The sequence below is a fragment of the Porites lutea genome, chromosome 10 (assembly GCF_958299795.1).
Source record: "Porites lutea chromosome 10, jaPorLute2.1, whole genome shotgun sequence".
Lineage (NCBI taxonomy): Eukaryota > Metazoa > Cnidaria > Anthozoa > Scleractinia > Poritidae > Porites > Porites lutea.
This window is the reverse complement of record NC_133210.1, coordinates 23,386,819-23,408,242: the sequence shown is the minus strand read 5'-3', so window position 1 is coordinate 23,408,242 and position 21,424 is coordinate 23,386,819. Positions and strand designations below refer to the sequence as shown.

At 41.4% G+C, this 21,424-nt stretch overlaps 3 protein-coding genes across 3 annotated transcripts in view; 1 reads left to right on the top strand and 2 right to left on the bottom strand.

Annotated features, from left to right (window-relative positions):
• Positions 1-5,503: 5,503 nt before the first annotated feature.
• On the bottom strand, positions 5,504-7,924 carry LOC140949668 (uncharacterized). Its single transcript, XM_073398814.1, has one exon. The coding sequence runs from the start codon at positions 7,922-7,924 to the stop codon at positions 5,504-5,506; it is 2,421 nt and encodes an 806-aa protein (XP_073254915.1).
• A 16-nt stretch (positions 7,925-7,940) lies between these two features.
• LOC140949823 (uncharacterized) lies at positions 7,941-9,244 on the bottom strand. Its single transcript, XM_073398960.1, has one exon. It carries the CDS (start codon positions 8,759-8,761, stop codon positions 7,970-7,972), a length of 792 nt encoding a protein of 263 aa, XP_073255061.1. The 5' UTR covers positions 8,762-9,244; the 3' UTR covers positions 7,941-7,969.
• Positions 9,245-10,669: 1,425 nt separating this feature from the next.
• The window catches only part of LOC140949667 (vitrin-like), a 101,855-nt gene continuing 91,100 nt past the window's right edge, over positions 10,670-21,424 (top strand). Inside the window, exons 1-2 of the mRNA XM_073398813.1 lie at positions 10,670-10,815; positions 17,853-17,906. Coding sequence (XP_073254914.1) covers positions 17,858-17,906 — 49 coding nt within the window. The 5' untranslated portion in view covers positions 10,670-10,815; positions 17,853-17,857. The remainder of the gene's footprint in view (positions 10,816-17,852; positions 17,907-21,424) is intronic.

Sequence of the window (21,424 nt, the reverse complement as noted above, 5' to 3'; positions counted from 1 at the left end):
TTTTAGTTTTGTGTCCGCAATAAGTTGTGAAAACTAAATGCATTGACACATTAATAAAGCTTTTACTTTACTTTACTTTACTTTACTTGTACTACTTGAATTCACACTTATCTTTGTTGAAGGTGATTTCTTTCTCTCTAGCTCTCTTAAACAACTTCTCTAAATTCTGATCATGTTCCTTTTGGTTCCTGCCGAATACAAGGATATCATCAGTGATGTTGATGCATCCCACTATGTCTCGAGTGATTTCTTTGCTGACGGTTTCCTGGAATATCTCCCCAGCGGATCTCGTACCAAAACAGAGTCTATTGTACCTGTAGAGTCCTACGTGTGTCGCAAAAGTGATGATGTCGCGGTTTTTCTCCTTCAGTTCCAGTTGGTGGTACCCATGGTTCACATCAAAATGAGAAAATAACTCTGGCCCCAGTGATCTCATTTATGATATCATCAAGTGTCGGCATGACAGTGTGGGTTCGTGGAATGGCTTTATTTGCTTCCCTCATATCCACATTCAACCGTATTTCATTGCTGGACCGCTTCGGCAGGGGACACCCAACTGGTAGGCTTCTCTACCCTCTCAATTATGTCGTCAGCCTCGAGTTTCTCCAATTCTACTTCCAGCAGGGGTCTTACACTGAACGGTATTGTCCTGTGGGCCTGTGCAACCGGTGTTATTGCGGGGTCAGCGTGCAAATCTACCTTCACTCCCTTCATCTTTCCGATACCGCGGAACAGATCAGCGAACTCGTTTAACAGATTGTGGCAAATAAATTGTTTCCTCACTTTGGACCGTGTTTGCCACCTTAACAAGACCAAGATCCTCCACGGTCTGGAAACCTATCAAGGGCTCAGTGTTCGTTTGTGCCTTTACAACATGAAACGTTGGCAAGGGCGATTCTAGTGTTCGACTCAACAATCGCCCCAAATTTTCCCATGACCTTCAGTGGCGCGAGGGTTTTCGTTTGATTGGTATGCACGCAAAACACTCGATGACCTTCTCAATATCACTTTATCGGTTAGTAACCTCTTAAACGTTATCTCCTCCATTACATTTACCGCGGCCCCTGTATCCACCAGCACTTGAAATTCACGATTTTCCACTGTCACACTGCTCACGGGCCTCCGGCCCAGATTGTGTTTGACCGCCCCAACTTTCTCAATAGGGAGCTAACGAATTGACGACTTTCGCACGACGACGCCTTTGGACTGCGTGACAGGCTTACTGCGCATGCTTATCTGGGCACTTGCCGGCGTCGCGCCAAAGTCGACGCCGTTGTTGACAACGATTCGCCGGCGTCCTAGAAAAAGCAGGAAGTGAGACTAATTTTCAAAGTTTTCCCTACATACTTCAGCGGATTTTTCCAGATAATTCAAGTATCACATTAGGGACATGTTCTCTACATATGTTTTCGATTTGTTTGTCTGTTTTCATTGGAGTAACTACCCGAAGAATCAACACCATAGCTAGCTGAAGACAAGCATAAATTAACACCGAGTGAAACCATATTGGCCAGATGGTACCAAAGTTACAACTAGACCATTGCAAGTGGTTATCTCATCACAGTAACTACAACTGTTCAGCAAGTTTGCAAATGCCCTCTCTGTATGTAAACGCGCCTTGCATTTGTCCTTCGTTGTCTTGTCTAAATCGGTAGTGAACTCTGAGTTTGTTGACGAAACGCATAAAATTACAAATACAGTGAAATACTAGGTCCTTTATAAATCTGTTTCCATAAGCGTTTGCAATACGAGCTCTCGTTTCTCTGATGAATTTAGACATTCTGGTTGAACAAATAAACTTACTTGTGAAAAGAAGAAAACAAACTTCAGAAACGGCGGAAAAATTGGCCTGCCGCGCGCACCAACGTCGTCCTCTTTACTACGAATCGTAAATTCAAATTTCTACAGGACGGCAACGCAGAGCTATGACGTGACCCAGCGGCGGCGTCGTGCGAAAGTCGTAAGCTCCACAATACCGCAAAGGTATTCCAAATCGCTACTATCCGAGTCCTTTTCGACTGCTTTCAGCACACCCTTGTCTTTTTTTCCTTTCATCCTACAACATTTGGCGAAATGATTCATTTTGTTACACGTTACGCATTTCTTCCCCTTGGCTGGACATTTCATCCTTCTTCCAGCGTGCGGGAAAGTTCCACCACAAGAAAAACACACCTTTCCAGCCGTCTTGCTTTGTGCCTGTTGTCCGAGCGTATATAGCGTCTTCTCTGGATTGGTGTCAGTTCCATGGCTTTGTCGGTCTATTTCAATTCTTTCCTATGGCTTATCCGACATTTCCTGGGCTCTTGCGAAATCCAGGGCCTCCGTTAGGGTATGAGGCTTGCTAAGCAACCTTCGTCTGACCGCTGACCCGCCTCGATTTTCCTTTCTCTATTAACTGCAGCTGAATTTCAACATCACGCCAATCCGTCGGAAAATCGCATGGACCCGCTGCTTGTTTTCAGGCGAGTAGCGAAGTCATTGTATGACTCCTCTTTCTCTTGAGCTAGCTGCCGAAACTGGTATATGTTGAATAGGTGATGTTTTCTTGGTTCAAAATATTCCATGAGTTTCTCAGCGGCGGTTTCGAAACCTTCACCGGTGTCTTAGCTTCTAGGGTGTCAAAAATACCTTGTACTTTTGGTCTTGCACAATGTAAAAATAAAGCTCTTTTACTTGCTTTATCCTTTGTGTTCATTACCAACGCTTAAACTTTAAATCTTTCCACGTTTTTCTGAAGCGCGAACCCACCAAAGGTGGATCCATGTTGGGGTCGAATGTTTCGTAATTCAGGTTTGTATCGAAACCAGCCATTTTCCAAGAAATAGAGGAACTCCTCGTCGCCAATGTAAAGTCGCGAATCAAGCTCAATAAACGGTTACATTATACGCCCTTAGTTCCGTTAAGAGTCCTCCTACAAGTACGTTCAACACTGTCCTATATGCAAATCAACTCCCTCTTTTCTTAGAGTGTTAACGCTCATTTCGCATCTAATTATCCTACATTAAGTCCCTTGAGACCGGATACTACAGTAACTTTCAGTGAAAGTTTGATCAAGAGAAAGGAAATTTGTCAAATTTAGTTCGAGTTGGCGGGGAATTCGAGTTATCCGAGTTCGAGTTATCGAGGTTCTACTGTAATACATTATCCAAGGTCCAAACACTTCACAGTTGATTAAAAAAAGAGTTTTTTTAATCAGTTTGTTCTCTTGTTATTAATAATCAGCAGAGACCTCTCGAAAACTGTCTTTTACAGGACTTCACATTGGCCACTACATACAGTCCGTCATCATTGTCCTCTTCTTTTTTTTATAAAATCATAATGTTGTCTTATATTCAGCATACAAATGAAGGAAACGCCTTTGGGTATTTTGAACAAGCATGACCAGTCAGAAATAGCTGTTCAGTTCTAAACAGGGATCAGAACTCTTATTGGAGTATTTTAAAATCATGATTTTTTTCTTTGATTCTTGTGACACATGCACAATTCTCTTTGAGAGAATATCCAAACTATGATTTAGTCGTCTGCTCGTGGTACTGATACAAGGTATGCCAATGCAAGTAGTTTGATATCAAAAGCGGGTTTAAGGCAAATTGAAGATTGTAAAAAAAATAACTCCATAAATGTTGTTACGCGGGTAATCTTTTAGAGGACGGGTAGCTTGCAAATTAGACTGAACGCAGGGTTGTCGGAACAGCAACAAGAAGATTTATTCCAAAATGAACGTAGTTTCCACGAAGTAAAACTCCACAACAGCACGTAACTCGTTAAACTTACACGGCCTCCGCCAACTTCAATTAACTTGATAAACTTACACGGCCTCCGCCAACTTGGATAAACACTGCCTTCGTCACACTTGACTAAACACGGCTAACGTCAAACTCTCCTCGCTTGTGAAAACTAGTTAAACCTTAACTCGGGCTCGCCTACTTATATATGTTTACTATAAGATTCTAGAACTTTCTAAATAGTCTAATTATAGAAAGATTACAAAATATACCGCTTTAGGGACGCTTACGCAAGATCCTAAAATAAACAAACTACGAACTCTCGCGAAGCTTCTAGAAAGTCACGCTAGTCACGCAATACAATTTTTCGTAACATAACCCCCTTTTAGGAGAAATTTCCTAAATTTCCACTACAACAGAAAAATTGTACGCTAATATACAACAGGGGTAGTCCAGTGTCTCTCAGGTTACTCTTCTGCTCGACTGAGATAATCCGCTCCAACATTCTCTGATCCTTTGATGGCTTCTACCTTGAAACTGTAACTTTGTAGAAGCATGGCCCATCGCATTAGTCGTGCGTTGGTATATTTTGCACTGTTCATGTACTTCAGCGGCTCGTGGTCTGTCTGCAGCACAAAAGGTACACCGTACAAATATAGATGGAATCGCTTGATTTCCCATACAATCGCTAGGCATTCTTTCTCGATTGTAGAATAGTTGCGCTCCGCACTTGACAATTTCTTGCTTGCATAACAAACCGGGAATAAAATCTCATCGTGCGTTTGCATCAATACTGCTCCAATTCCATTGTTGGAAGCGTCCGTCCGTAAGAAATAGGTTTTAGCTGGATCGGGGAGACGTAACATAGGTTCACTTGTTAGGTAGGACTTGATTGTTTGGTAGGCTTTCTCTTGTGCTTCACTCCACTCAACTTTATTTGGTTGGCCTTTCCGTGTCAGATCAGATAAGGGCGCTGCGATGGCTGCGAAGTTGGGTATGAAATCTCTATAGTATCCTGCTAGACCCATAAATGAGCGCACCTGTTTCTTTGTACTTGGCCTTGGGGCATCTTTAATTTTCTCCACGTTATCCTGATGTAAACCAATCATTCCTTGCTCCAGTCGGTGGCCTAGGAAATCCACACTGTTTACTCCGAATAGGCACTTCGTAGGTCTAATAGTCAACCCAGCTTGTACAAGGCGCGAAAATCGCTCTCTTAGGGCTCTAATATGTTCTTCCCAAGTACGGGTGTGAACCAATATATCATCCCAGTAGAAGTCGACATCATCTAGATCCTCTATCAATTTCTTCATTGCACGCTTCAGTGTCGCCGCCGAGTTAATCATTCCAAACGGCATCTTCAAAAACTCGTACGACCCGTCAGGTGTTACGAACGCAGTTTTCGAAATGTCCTCCTCTGGTATAGCTATCTGCCAGTATCCCTTGCTGAGGTCAATTTTTTAAAAGAACTTGTCTCCACTAAGCTTCTGGAACAAGTGTTCGGTGGCTGGCATAGGCTCAGGATCAAATACAGTTAGTTTATTCAATTTCCGATAATCAACGCACACCCGGTTTGTGTTGTCTTTTTTCTTCACTACTACAACAGGTGACGTGTACGGAGAACTGGACTCTCTAATAACTCCCATCTTGATCATGTCAGTAATATCTTTTCTCAGTGATTCTCTCAAGCTGTAAGGTACTGGGTACGGTCTTGATCTGACTGGCTCGTCTGAGGTGAGTTTAATATGATGCTGAACAAGATCTGTGGTACCTGGTGCTTAAGTAAACAAATTCGTGAACTGCTTAGCCAGATCCGTAAATTCAGTTCGTTGCTCGTCCGTAAGATTTGGTCCAGTTGCAATATCCTCAATTGATTCCTTGGCTACATAACCACCAAGCTCTAGGAAATTGACCTCTTCTTCCTCTGCTTCATCAACTTTAGCCGCACAGTCGACAGCATCGTCTATACTCGTAGCGCCTGCTCCAACAGCTACTGCTCCTTCGACTGTAGTCTCCTCTCGCTCAAAATACTTTTTAAGGAGGTTAGCGTGGTAAACTTTCTCCTTGCCTTTTTCTTTCACTTTGTAGTCATTGAGACCTACTACTGAACTGACTTCAAAGGGACCTTTCCACTGCATAAGTAACTTGTTATGGTCGGTAGGTAGCAGCACAAGCACTTTCTCACCTGGTTGAAACTTCCTAACCTTAGACTTGCGGTCGTAATAGTACTTTCCTTTCTGCTGAGCTTTCTCCAATTCACTATGGGCGAGCTTAAGGGTATCTTCTAACTTCTCTCGCAACTCAAAAAAGTACTGGTAACTGTTCTTTACTTCAGGCCCCTCAACTCCCTTCGTCCACAGCTGTTTGAGTATGGTCATTGGTCCTCTAACAGCTCTTCCATATAACAGCTCGAACGGCGAAAAACCAGTGGACTCTTGGGGGACTTCACGATAAGCAAACAACAGTGGGTTTATGTTGGGATGCCACTGTCTTGGCTGCTCACTACACAGTCTCTTCAGCATAGACTTCATCGTTCCTTTGAACTTCTCCGTCAAACCGTTACACATCGGGTGATAGGGCGTTGTTGTAAGCTGTTTAATGCTTAGTAGTCGGGTTACTTCTCTCATGCACTCCGAGACAAACTGTGTGCCCAGATCACTCAGGATTTCTTCGGGTACTCCTAGACGGCTAAAGATATCCACCAATGCCTCTGCTACTGTCTCCGTATCAATGTTCTTTAGTGGTACAGCCTCAGGGTAGCGAGTCGAAAAATCTACCAGCGTCAATATGTACCTGTGTCCTTCTTCACTCGGAGGACTGATAGGCCCAACAAGATCTATTGCTACTCTCTTAAAGGGCTTGTCAATTAGCGGCATCTTCTCTAACGGAACTTTCGGCACTGATTCCTTACTTACAGTCTTCTGACAAACATCACAGGACTTGCAAAATCGAGTCACGTCACCTTGAATTCCAGGCCAATAAAACGCACTCTGGATCTTGTCTGTTGTTTTCTTGATGCCCATGTGACCGCCCATGATCGATCCGTGAGCCACTTCCATTATGGGGCGCCTCAACTTTTCAGGTACCATGACTTGTTTAAGCGGTTTTCCACCATTCACACAAGGGTGCTTGTACAGACGGTACAGTACTCCACATTTTTCTTCAAATGAAATCTCCGCCTGACCCTTTACTAGCACATCGCCTCGATCCCAGTACTTTTGCAGGCTCTCATCTTCACGCTGCATCTGCTTGAGCTTCTCTCTATCCACAATAGGGCTCTCACGGCTACTTGTCACCTTCAACGCTGTGCGTTCATCCTTTTTCTTAGCTTGACTTCTTGTAGTTACTGCACAGGCCTCTTGCCAACCGGGGTCTGGATTTTGTGCGTCCCTGGCATCAGGTACGTTGCCAATGATCAGGTCATAGATAGGATCTGAAAGGCACTGCGCTTCTACATGGCCCTTAAGATAAGGGGTATCAACATAAATTCTTGCTATAGGCACTTTCCTTGCCGTGTTGTCAATAAGCAACATAACGTTAAAGTCTCCGGTGAACTGATCCTCGCCGACAAGGTCCTTCTTGACTACAACTCCACTGCAACCAGTATCTCTTAAAACGTCAACAGTCTTCTCTCCAACTCTACCCTTTACAACAGGCATCTTACTTCTTATTCCAGTTGAAGGTTCAACACAGGCATTACTCAGCAACGGGACTTTCTTGCCACAGGCTAACAGAAGCTGATCATCGTGAATACACGACTTGACTTCCTCGGGGGTAGCGTTAAGATCGGGTGACTTAACCAAACAGCCAGCACTAACTTGACCACGTTGCACAGGGTTACCATCCTTACCTTGGCCTCCTGACTTTCGTCCACCTGATCGACAGTTCCTCGCTTCATGACCTTGCTTGCCACACAGGAAACACCTTTTAGCTAGGGTTGGGCAGTTAATAGCTTTGTTTCCGCGAGCATTACACTTGTAACACTGGAGGGTTGTTGCGTCACTCTGTGTAGCCTTTGTTTCCTCCGCCTTGGGCTGTACTTGTGGCTTCTTGCTCGCAGAGCTGAACAGATGCTTTCCATGTGCTTCCAAGTATTGATCGGCGATCTTCGCTATCTGAGCAAGCGTTTCCGAGGCTCTTTCACGGAGGTGAATAGCTAACTCTTTTGGACAAGAGTCAATAAACTGTTCTTTCACCATTAAATCTTTCACGCCTTCGAAAGAACGATCAGTGTTCGACAGCTCTCACCAACGTAACAAGTATCTGTCCAGTCTCACTATAAACTGTTCAGGACTCTCGTCAACCTCCGGCTTTGATGCTCTAAATTTACGTCGATAGCCGTCCTCTGTAAGGTCATATCTCTTCATTAAAGCTAACTTCACTCGGTCGTAATCTTGGGCTGCTTCCTCAGATAATCTTGAATAAACCTCTAGCGCACGTCCAGACAAAAGAGCACTGAGTTTCGAAGCCCATCCTGTCTTCTCCCATTTAGCTGTGGTTGCGAATCTCTCAAATCGTTGCAGGTAAGCATCCACGTCGCCCTTACCATCAACAAATGAGGGAAGCTTGGGTGCCTTGGCCCTATCCTCTCTCACTTCAGGGTGTTCGGCAACGTTATGGCCTTGTCCTAGACGAGCGAGCTCTAGTTCATACTCTCTCTTAGCGGCTTCAATAGCTTCTTTCTGCTTCAACAGGTCTGCTTCCAGTTCTAATTTCCTCAGTTCGCGTTCTCGCCGCCTAGTTTCTCTTTCTTCGTCTTCTCTTCTACGCCTTTCCTCTTTCTCTTCTTCTTCCTTTCTTCTTTCTTCCTCAAGTTTTCGACGTTTTTCTTCTTTTTCTTCTTCTTCCTTTCTTCTTTCTTCCTCAAGTTTTCGACGTTTTTCTTCTTTTTCCTCTTCTAATTGTCTACTTTTTTCTTCCTTTTCTTCTTCTTCCCTCCTTCTTTCTTCTTCTAACTTTTGTTGTTTTTCTACAAACTCGAGCAGCTTTTCTCCCTCCAATCCGAATTCTTTGCCTATCTGCAAAAGCTTTTCCATTTCCACAGCAGTAGTTCACAGCAAACTTACTTGATATACTTCCTCGTAGCAGTTCTTCTCACTTCGAATTCTCTGTACACTCCTTTTTCTTGAACTGTCCTTTCCTGGTTACTGTAGTCGGCAAACAATTGAATTCCTCTCCCGGACAGGCCCCCAATGTTACGCGGGTAATCTTTTAGAGGACGGGTAGCTTGCAAACTAAACTGAACGCAGGGTTGTCGGAACAGCAACAAGAAGATTTATTCCAAAATGAACGTAGTTTCCACGAAGTAAAACTCCACAACAGCACGTAACTCGTTAAACTTACACGGCCTCCGCCAACTTCAATTAACTTGATAAACTTACACGGCCTCCGCCAACTTGGATAAACACTGCCTTCGTCACACTTGACTAAACACGGCTAACGTCAAACTCTCCTCGCTTGTGAAAACTAGTTAAACCTTAACTCGGGCTCGCCTACTTATATATGTTTACTATAAGATTCTAGAACTTTCTAAATAGTCTAATTATAGAAAGATTACAAAATATACCGCTTTAGGGACGCTTACGCAAGATCCTAAAATAAACAAACTACGAACTCTCGCGAAGCTTCTAGAAAGTCACGCTAGTCACGCAATACAATTTTTCGTAACAATTGTATACTAATAAAATGCAAGGAACTGTAATTTAAAATCTATATTCGTCAATAATAGAGACTGCCCATGGCGGAGGAAAAACTATAAACTGCAATCTGTTTTTCATTTTACAATAACTTTACTTAACCCGAGTTAATAAAAGCTAACGACTGATTCGACCGCCTTTGTAGCTGGTGATTAAAGCTTTTTCATTTTCGAATGATCATAGATCACCATGCCAATAAGAGTGCTGAGTACAGAAGAAAATTGCTAGACTGTAAATTAACGAAGCGTTAACCCGAAATCAATAAGTAAATTGCAAAATGTATGTCTTTCAAGAAACATATTGTAACATGAAGTTTCTAGAAGTAGTCTTTAAAGACTTCTTTAAAAAATAACATTCTTGTTGTTTTGATACGAAGTTGGCTTTATTTCAGTGTTCTTCCAGGTCATATATATGACCAACTTACGCTATGACCTGAGACGGAGTTTTCTATTAAAAGCACTGAACCCAACAAACTCGCAAACAATAAACACCCACACAGAAACGGTGCCTCACGTTATTTCAAACCGCAGTCTAAGTAAGAGGTTCTCTAAAGATTCTACTTAAACCTACAAATAAGTTATTCGACTTTTCATACACCTAATGCGATTTGTATTCTTGAGCGCAACAGGCTTTGTTGAGAATTTTTAGCTAGTGGATGCTTTGTGCAGTCAAGCGGCAATCACTAGCAATAAAGGTTTTATTTTGTTCGTAACCTGTAATAAGATTAAGCAACTACAGTCTGAAGTAGATTTAAACAGAATTATGGTTAGTTCTTATCATAAATTGAACTTTCGTTCCACACGTGACATAACTATCAAAATAAAATCACGTGGAAAGATCCTTGTTGAACATGTTTGGATAAATTCTCACCATAATATTCTTGGTATTTGCTGTTTTGATAAAAGGTCAGTCTCCTCGGATGTAGACAAAAGTTAACGTGGACCCTCCCTTCTGGACCCCCCTTTTTGGACCCCTTTTTGGACCCCCTTGTGGACCCCTTTCTGGACCCCTCTTTTTTTAAATAAAAAATAAATAATAAATATGTGAGCTCAGGATATGAGCGCTATATAAATAAAGTTATTATTATCATTGTTATTATTAAATGACCAGCGATCCAGAATCCCGTGCATTGAATATTCTTTCTTTAATGATCATTTGCATTTAAAATGGTTTTTATTGAAGATATTTTGTTGGTTATTTAAAGATCCAAACATTTCGCAGCCAATAAGAAAGAGTTGGTATTGTTTGCTCTCTCTCTTTATGGTACACGGTAGCCTCACAGTAGCCAGCAGTCTTCTACTGTACTTGACTTCGCATAGGCGACTCAATCGTTATTTAGATCAGTACCCTCTGTTACCTGAACTGTCTTTTTTTCTGGGGCTATCATTGACCAGGTGAGTTTTAGCAATATATTTCTATAATCAAGTGATTTATGTCATTTCAGGGGCACCCAACTAGAATATAGTTAAAAAACACTTAAACATAGCATTGTTAAACGTATTGTAGTATTTAAACGGTAGATATAGGCATATTTCCATCCCCTAAAAATTTTTCATCTGTTTGGATTTCTTAGCTGAAAGTCTAGTGATCCGAAAATCTTAGGGATTAAAACTTACCTTTTCGAAACTTTCAGCCAGAAAAAAGACTCCCGAAAATTCTAGGTGACCTTTTTAGGGTAAAAATCCGTTAAAAATTGGCAATTATACCATTTTTTTAGATGTTCGAAATTCCTAGGAGAGGCAGGAGGTAGGAGGTAGTCTTGTGTTATACTTCACATACAAATGTAGGAAACGCCTTAGTTTGCGTATTTCAAGCGTGACCAGTCAGAAATAGTTGTCTTAAGACAAGTTGATCAGAACTCTTTTCGTCTATCATGGTGTTCTTTCTTCACTTCTTCAGATTATGTTATGCATGTCGCAGCATGATTTTGATGCGAAAAAATCGATAGGACGATTCAAATCTAGGAATAATCGGAGCTTAGGAGAGTGCGTTGGATATGTTTGCTAGGCGTGAAGGTACCATTTGAGGGGAAAGGGTGGATGGTTCTTGTGATAGATAACTATGATTTGGCATATTTTGAACGTAGGGTTGCGCACAGCGAAACCTCGATTTAAACTGTGTATATATGATAATTAAAAGGTTTTGAAGGCTGGTGATCAGCGTGATATCGTATGGTTCGTCTCAAGTGCTTGTTATTTGAGGAGACACTGACCAGACTGCTAGCGCTTCGGGCGTTTAAAAAGAACTTTTTTGTTTTACTGGTGCAATAGATGTTCGATAAGGCGCAGTTGTTCGAAGGCCAATCAGCGCTTAACCCGGATTTCTTTTTTCTTTTTAAAAAAAAAAGCATTTCTTTGGATAATTTTCTCAGTTATTTTTAAGACCGCCCACTCAACAACTTGTTGGCAAAATGAAATTTCGCACTAACCCTCCTCGCCTGGGTTATCTAAACCCAGCATTGAACAACCCGGCCCAGGTACAAAAAGCAAACAGTTGACAACGTTTTAGATGTAATCATTAACTTTATTTAATATTGGGAATTCCACATATAGACTTATACTGAAATTTACTATAAAAAGCCGGAAACCATTACTGGCAAGTCTTTTTAACTTGTGATGATATTAAAGAAAGACCCAAGACCACATTTTTGTGGTGAATGCAGGGGCACAATGATTGTGTTTGAACACTGGTTCACTTACACTACACCTCTCAATTTCACACGTTTCAAGGGAATCATCAAAGCCTTCAATGGAATGTGTGTGCGGCTCACGTCAATAACTTTTCCAATAATTTGGTCAAGTATATTGATTTCGGCGGCTTGAGTGGCGCTACTGTGGGCTGGTCACGAATTTCCCAATAAATAACATAGAGCTAAAATGTTCGTTTGTCCAGCGCGGAAAATATCACAAGTCATGATGAAATGGTGCCGCCGAGCTTCACATCTCGGTAGATTTACTTTGCGGAATAACGGCCGCCGAGCTACACAACTCGGTAGATTTACTCTGTGGCACTACGGCCGCCTGGCTACACAACTCAGTAGATTTACTTTGTGGCACAACAGACGCTGAGCTTCACAATTCGCCGGTAAATTTACATTTTGGCACAACGGACGCTGAGCTAAACAACCCGGTTTGATGCATGCACCAGGAGTAGCACGCATATTCCAAAGAAAAATGTGAAGGCTTAATCCAAAGTAAAATTTTACTCAGGCCACTTTCAGCACACTTTTGAAAGATGAACGCTTTGGAAAATTCATTAAACACAGATCGATAGTGGACCTGCAGCAAACTCTTTAATATGTACGCTTTACGAAGATTCAGCACACTTTTAAAAGATGAACGATTTACGAAGACGAGGACACACGAATCGCCACGTGAGTTAGCGCGTCAAAGTGAGGAAAAACGTAAGCAAGCGCCTCAAAGCGAGGCAAATGTGTGTCGACGACGATGACGAATGCAATCTCGAAAAAACCTCTCTTATTAATTGCACAGGACACCCAATAACGCACAGGGGGCTTTTAAGGGGAAGTTTACAGTTTGTGAGTATTTCTATACCAAACAAGAAAATCATTCTTCGTCTCTTGCTCGGTTTAGATTACCTAAGCATCCAACCATACCGAGTCACTGATTTGCCATGATTTCTGCAGCGATTAAAGAAAAAATAATTTACGTTCGTTTGTCAAATCCAGTATAAAAAACCCGCCTGGAATCTCTGCCTGCTAAACAAGCTATTACAGTTGGTTCTTTTCCGGTTTTAACGTGAAGTTGCTACATGATTGGAGTAATTTTGATGTTTCAAAGCTTATGCCAGCACAGGTGACCCAAGCTCGAAATATGATCGTCGTTAGTCAAACTCATCAACAATTAAATTAAGTTGTTAAGTTATGCTCATATTTTCAGTTACTTACAAATCTAAGTGCATGGTTTGATAATAAGTTGTCAATGTCAACGCATGTTACTAAAATCTGTAATGCCCCTTTTTATTACCTACATAATATTAGAAGGATTAAGAAGTATTTATCTCGCGATTCGTTACGAACGCTTATTCATGCTTTTATCATTAGTCGTTTAGACTATTGTAATGGACTTCTGTATGACCTTCCTAACTCGCAAATAGTTAAACTGCAGCGTGTGCAGAATGCGCCGCGAGACTTGTACTGAGCTTAAATAAGTACTTGCATATTTCTCCCGCGCTTTATCAACTTCACAGGTTACCAGTACGACATCGTGTTCATTTTAAGATCTTAATTTTAACTTTTAAAGCTATTCATGGATTGGCGCCTAAGTATATCATAGAACTAATTAACATTAAGCCTAAGTCTATTTATAATCTTAGATCAAATCAAAGTTCATTGCTAGACCCTCCTAAAGGGAAAATGCTAGTCACGTTAGGTAACACGGCTTTCTCTGCTGCTGCCCCATATTTATGGAATAGTTTGCCGGCTGAATTACGTGATATTCAATCATCAGCTATTTTCAAATGTAAGCTGAAAACTTATGTATTTCGTGCAGCTTTTACAACGTAATCTTTTTGGTATTCACTTTATTAATATTATTAATTAAGTTCATTATCATTATTATAAATATTCTATATTATGATTATTAATATACATCGTTAATATTCATGTACATGTAATTAGTTTTACAAATTTGAATTGTAGTTTTTTTAAGTCGTTAAGCGCTGTTGATCAGTGAATGTAAATAGCGCTCTAGAAGTTATTAATTATAATAAGAATAATAATTATAATAATAATAATAATTATTATTATTATTATTATTAAATTGTCTTAGTGGAAATTCATGCAATTTATTCCTTGATTTTAGTAGGACGCTCTCCCAAAAGTGATTGACTTGCTGAAGTAAAGAAAATTCAGGTTACGACGGCATAATAGTCGTTGTAAGAAAGTGAATTAAAGGAACAGTATCCCGTTACTGCGCATGCACCAAACTTTGATTTTTGGACAGGATGTCGCGAAATCAAAAGATGCGAGGAGAGTAAGAGAATCTTGAAAAATCCGTTTGCATCGCGCTTGGCCGGGTTCAGTACGACACTAAAACTTCTCAGGATTATAGATCAATGATATATTGTTCGTGTTAAGTTTCGATTTGGGCAAAATCTGGATTTTTTGGCGTTACTTTTATTGCCGTTGGTCGGAGGACCAAAAGATTCGAAGCACTTTAATGCCGATTGAAGGTTTATTTCTTCTGCTAGCTTCCATACAAGCTCAGATAATTGTGAAAGGAATACGAAGAAATGAAACAGCAACAATAAAGACTGTAAGAAAGAAACCGTTGAGACATTGATGTGACTGAGGAGATCTTGTGGAGGGGAGCTGCGTGAAGCAGAATGTTTTGCAACGACGCGTCAGTAAACTTTTAAATGAATCTCCCTACAGCCGACAAAATCAAACAAACAGGCGCTAGTGCTACATGTTTTGAAAAACTAGTGACATGAAATCATAATATCATTTTTGACTAACCTTTGTGATGATTCATAGCGTTGAGATTGCATTTTTATTTATGTCTTTCAAACGTTTGAGGCTAGAAAGAGAGCAAATCAGGCAGATATTACTGGACTTGGAGCGATTGACCTTTGACACGAGTTTCAAATTAGAAAATATGTTTTTAAAGCGAGCGGAACGAGATTTTCGGGTCGCGAGGCGACCCAGCTAGCGATAAAATCGCGATGAGTCTTCGAACCGCGAGCCAAATTTTTATATAAGACGAAAGACTTCTTCGAAAGTCTAAAATATTACTTGTGAATATAAACAACAAATCTCTGTCGGCGGTGCGGTCCGGAAGGAAATCTTTGACAGTTCTATTGTCTTTTGAAGAAAAAACAGATGACGCTCGCGCGTGCGCATAATCGGGACACTGTCCCTTTAAGTTAATAGCTAACCAAAATTAGTAGTTAACTGATATCTGGCCAAAAAAAATTAGTAGATAACTGAGAACTGGGTACCCGCATTAGCACCGTCTGTCAAAAGTGGGCGGCATTCAAAACTCATAAGAAAGGTGGCAGGCGGGATTTTCCCTCTCGGCTTCGCCGCTGGCTTTGCTTGGCGGCTCCTCCGCCAGGAAAGTTCCCCGTGCACAAGAATCCCGCTAGCGACGCAGGCTAAAACTAATAAATTTTGTTTTCTTAGGTCAATCTGGTTTTCCGAGAGCGACCATCTGTTTATTTATAAAACGAAACTCTTGACAGTATACCGTAAAATTCCGAAAATAAGCCCCTCTTATAAGCCCCTCCAAATATAAACCCCCCAAACTCGTAACGCCAAAAACCCTCCGTTAAATCGCACCTCCGAATATAAGCCACCCCCCGGGGGGGGGGGCGCTTGTACTTGGAAATTGCCCCAAATACAAAGCAAAACAGAGCAAAAACGGTAAATTTCCTTCCAACTATATGGCGAGCCCGATCGATTTTGAAACGCAAATTTCCCTCCGTAGATAAGCCCCTCCAAAAATAAGCCCCTCAAAAAGGGCCTTTGAAAAATATAAGCCCCGGGGCTTATTTTCGGAATTTTACGGTATTTGGTCAGGGTTCAGAACAGAGTGTATCACGACCAGCAACAAGCAGCACATGCTCAACAAAGTCTTACTCGATTTGTGTAGTCGCTTCAATTTTTTAAATTTCCCTAGTTCGCAGAAATGGAATAAGTACCAGAAAGGCTCTGGTAGCAGGGTGCTAGTCTTCCTGCAGGAATTTTGGAACCCCTGCTACAGCGGTATACTGGTGCGGTCGCAAAAAATAGAAGCAACAACACCCAATTTTTTATGAAGAAAGTGACTTATTCACAGTTATCCCCGACATTTGCAGAAACTGAAACAATTTTTGTCGCGTCTCCGTGTCCTGTATTTTGTGTCCTAGTGAGTCATAATTTACGTCCCAACGTCCCGTATTTCACGTCTCCAAGTCCCATACTCGAGGCCCCCGAGTCCGTTATCCCACTTCCCGAGTCCCACGTTTCAGTAAAATGAGTACAACGTCCCTGTCTCCATGTCCTATTAGAGACCTTATGACGACAACGGCAACATCAAAAAGCAATAGGTGTAGTTAGCAAAACAACAACTCTACACGCGCATCACCCTTTTTTGTACATTTCTTTGCTGTCTCTGCACAACCACGACGTGAAATGGCCAAATTTTAAATCTTTTAAGGACTAGAATGGCAAGGCGATAAATTCTGCCATCTCTGTCTGAACTCGAGCGCAGCCCCCTCTACAATACAATACAATAGTTTATTGACACTCCCCTGGTGGGGGCTTTTCAGTGACAATGCGACTACTAATTAAGATAAGAGAAGTAGTTAACAACTCAATTAAAAAGGAAAGAGTGCGGTGAACAAAAGCAATATAAACATACCTATTTAAGAGTTAATCGAATAATAAATATTCTCACTACGTACTATACAATATGCATATTTTTAAGTTAAAATTATAATAAAATAAGATACTGGTAAGATACTAAAATACTATCATAACGTGCTATTTAAAAAGTCAGTAATCAATTTATTTTTCAAATAAAATTTAAAAGTAGAAATCGATTTTGCAGTTTTAAGAGTACTGTCTAGATTGTTCCAAATGTGCACCATACTGTAGTGGAATGTTCTCTGTCCGGTACTCGACTTATACAAGGGGATGTTTAATAATTGGCAACTTCGAGTCACGCGCCCGGTGACCGCAATTCTTGTTGTAAATTGATCGCTGAGGTAATGTGGAGCTTGACCAGTCATGCATTTAAATGCCATGAGAGCGTCGCGGAAGAACAGCTTTTGTTTAATTGGAAACCAACGTAGATCTCTTAGTGCGGGGTTTATATGATCAAATTTCCTGGTACCTGTTTCAGCCTAAATTCCTTTCTTTCAGGGCGACTCGGGAAAATCGCGAAATGGTTTGAAAGGATGCGGAGTCTATTTTTTAGTGACACTTTCATGGACGTCGCCAACGTCCCTATTATTCCATTTTTACGCACAGGATAATCAAACCTAAAACGTAAACAGTGGTGAAAAACATAGTGAACTTTTGCACTTTTATATATAAACTTAACGTTTCCCTCTAGTCAACGTACGGCAATTTCAAAAGTGATTAAAAGTGATCGTCACAGATTATAATGAAATTTTTTATACAAAATTGACAAGGGGTCTGGGAATGAGATTAAGAAAATTCTCATCAATGAAATTGTAACTTTGTATGAATAGTTTCATCATAATCTGTAATTGTCTCTTTTGATCACTTTTGAAAATGTATGTTGACTAGCATAGGACTGAGAAACGTCAAGTTTACACATAAAAATTTGAACGTTCAGAATGCTTATGATCACCGCTGCTTGTGATTCACTTTTGATTAAACTATGATGGCCCAAGAACAAAAGTCTTCAGGCTTAACATACTTTTTTGAGTCAGAAAGAGTTTGAATTTTTTTTGGTTGCAGGCGCGATGGAAACATTATTGATTTTGGCTGTAATAATTCTGGGTGTGTTTTCGCGTAAGTATGATTAACTCTTCATTAACAACTTAATCGCTTAACTATGTAGTCCAAGATAAAATACACAGTCTTTGGCAGTAAATGGGACTAAAGGCTGTTGGGTGCACCCTGGGGTAAAACAAGGGTGGCAGCAACACACCCCATAAAGTGCATGCAATAAGGGTGGCAGCGACACACCCAAAACTGAGTAGAGCAGTAAGGGTGGCAGCGACACACCCTAGTAATAATGGAATGAGGGTGGCAGCGACACACCCTAATAATATACGTAATGGAATGAGGGTGGCAGCAACACACCCTAGCAATGAGCAGTGCAGTGAGGGTGGCAGCGACACACCCTGCACGGTAACGGACGAGGCAATGAGTGGAGCGCATCCCCACCCAGGAGTGAATAAACTAAGGTGGGGTGGGGGTCCCACCTGGCCTGCTACGCGGAGGTAAAAGTAGCAGGTGTGCACCCAAACCAGTAGTCCAGCTTTATTGAATTGAGGGTGGACCTGACAGCCTACAAGACGAGACTGATTATCTTAACAACGTTTTTAGTAAGAACAATTACAACACGGACTTTGTTAGACGGAACACTCACAGTAACACTGATTCCAACTCTAAGACCAACTCTGGTCCTGTTACGACAGCGACTATACCGTACATCAGAGGCACCTCTGAAACTATTGCACGTATATTACAACCTTACAATATACGTGTTGCACACAAACCGATAACCACTTTACGGCGACTGCTTACTAATGTCAAGGACAAAGACAAACCGGAGGACAGACAGGGAGCAGTATACAAGATCAAATGCTGCGACTGCCAGGCTTCTTACATTGGTGAAACCGGCAGAAACCTAAGCACGCGACTGACCGAACACAAACGCGCGACGAGAAATGGTGACGTTAACAATCACATTGCTGAGCACCATTTAAAGACGAAACATCAAATTGACTGGGACTCTGCGACATGTATAACGTATTCTACAGACTACTATCAACGTCTTACTTTAGAAAGCTGGTTTACTAACTTAGAACAAACGCCACTGAATCGTAGCCAACAGTTACCAGCGCTTTACAAACGACTTATTGACGAGATCAAGCAAAACTAACTATGAGAGAACAACTGGAGAACTGACAATTTGACTAACAATAGACGACTGTTTAACTGTGACAATAGACGGATCGAAACGCACCAATCACTGATTACGAGTCTTCATAGCCAATAACATCACGGCTTAAATGACAGACGACCAATAACATCGCAACATAATTGACCAATCAGATCAATAACCAGAGTATAATACCATCAACTGACGTGATACAACTCACTTTGACTCTGAAGATGACTACCGCACAGGTTGTCGAAACGTCAGTCACTGTCAACAACAACAGTCCTATTCAGGACTACGTTCACCCGGACGATCAAACTCAACCTTTTGAAATGACTCCTGGGTTCAAACCTATCACAATCAATACTATGTTATGCCTGTATCCATCAATGCTAGCTGAGTGCTCCTTTGTTTTGTTCACTTTGCGTGCACGCGTTGTATTTTTCAATAGTAGTTTACTACGCATTAGTTTCTTATTTTTCCCTGCCACACGGTGAGTCGCAAACTAGTTGCGCTCGTCTCAGCAGAGTCCGGATAGTAGTAGCCTTGTGAGAGGTCGGGTTGTACGAAGACTGGTCTGGTAATCGGGCGGTATATGTCGGTTTTCTGTAAATAGTCGTTTTTAGTTTGTTGTTGTCGCGAGTGACCAAGCAGTCTAGAAAAGGTATCTTACCATTTTCTTCGATCTCCTTGGTGAACTGTATATCCGCGTTCTGTCTGTTAAGGTGTTCGTGAAAATCGTCGATTCCGTCTTTGTGTACGGCGGTGAATGTGTCGTCAACGTAACGTAACCAAAGAGGTACAGTTCGCGTGTAGGTAGCTAGGGCTTGTTCCTCGATGTTTTGCATGACAATTTCTGCTACAACAACAGAAACTGGAGTGCCCATAGCTGTACCGTGTAACTGTTTGGGATCACTCACCGTTTCTGGGAACGGAGTCATCTTTCTACCGACGCTCAAAAATAAATAAATAGACGTGAAGGCTCCTCAAGACTCGACGAGGACGTCTCGACTTCACTTTATGACTTTACGAGGATAACTCTATAACACAGGATGACTCGCCGAGGATGACTCGATGAGGCACCATTACTTGGCGATTACTCCATGAGACACGCTGACTCGACGAGGACGACTCAACGTAACCCTGTTTTTGTTCTGGAATTACAAGACTCACAGTGGTACAGTTTGGTACAGTATTTTCTTGTCTTATCAATTTGCAAACTTCAAACTCCTTTTTTAAGAACCTGCTTGGATTCTTTCGTTTTTGGGACTAAAAAGGTTGTTATATATTCAGTATATTTGTGAGTATTAGGACGGCGAATTTCTGCCAGAAAGTTCTTAAACCACTAGATTCTTGCATGCAGGTATTTTCTGAATGATAATCTTCCCAATCTTGTACTTCTTACAACTATTCCTGCTACTGCCAGAAAAAAGGTAACCCTCTGCAACATGTACATTGGAAACATTAGAACATATTTCTTAGAAACAAGAAAAAAAAGTAATGTTGGGTTTACAGGCTGATCCAACGTGTTAACGCGCTTATGAGACCGCCAATACCGTTAGTACTGTGTATTCCTGAACTATAAAAAGTCAAAAGGCTGACTAAGTTATACATATAATAACTATATAGATGAAAATGAAATGAAAGTTTAGTATTCAGAACAATGGGTTGATGAGTGAAATAAAACAGCCGAATAAAAATTGGATAAATGACCATAATTTCAATAAGGAATTAACATTTAAAATAATGGAAAAAAAGAAATATCGCAAAGCAAATGTCCCTTTCAATTGTCAACAACCCTGACTACCAGGTTCAAGTATCCCTTGGCGTGACTCATCGAGTAGTCTTCGTCGACACATCTTGCCTGGTCGAGTCCTCCTCGTCGAGTCATCGTCTCGTTGAGTCGTCCTCGTCGAGTCAACTTCACCGAGTCATCCTCGTCGAGTCATCGCCTCGTTGAGTCGTCCTCGTCGAGTCAACCGTGTCTCACCGAGTCATCCTCGCAGAGTCATCTAGTCCTCGTCGAGTCATGGAGTGAAAATCGAGTCGTCCTCGTCGAGTGTTGAAGTAACGCTTGAAAATTCGAGTGCCTATTTACTTTTTTTTGAGCGTCGGTAGAAAGATGACTCGGTTCCCAGAAACGGTGAGTGATCCACTGTTTGTAGTGTTTGACGTTGTACTGAAAGTACGTCGAAGTCAAACAGAGGTTCAGTAGGTCCATAATGTCGTTTGTAGGTAGTGGTAGTTCAACAGTAGAGTTCTTAATAGCGTTCTCGGTACAGTCTAGAGCCAGTTGAAGTGGAATACTGGTGAACAGCGATTTCACGTCAAAGGACACTAGTTTGTGGTCGTCCGGTATCTGTATTGTCTTAATGGCGTCAATGATTACAGCTACTAACAATGCAAACTTGTTATCACA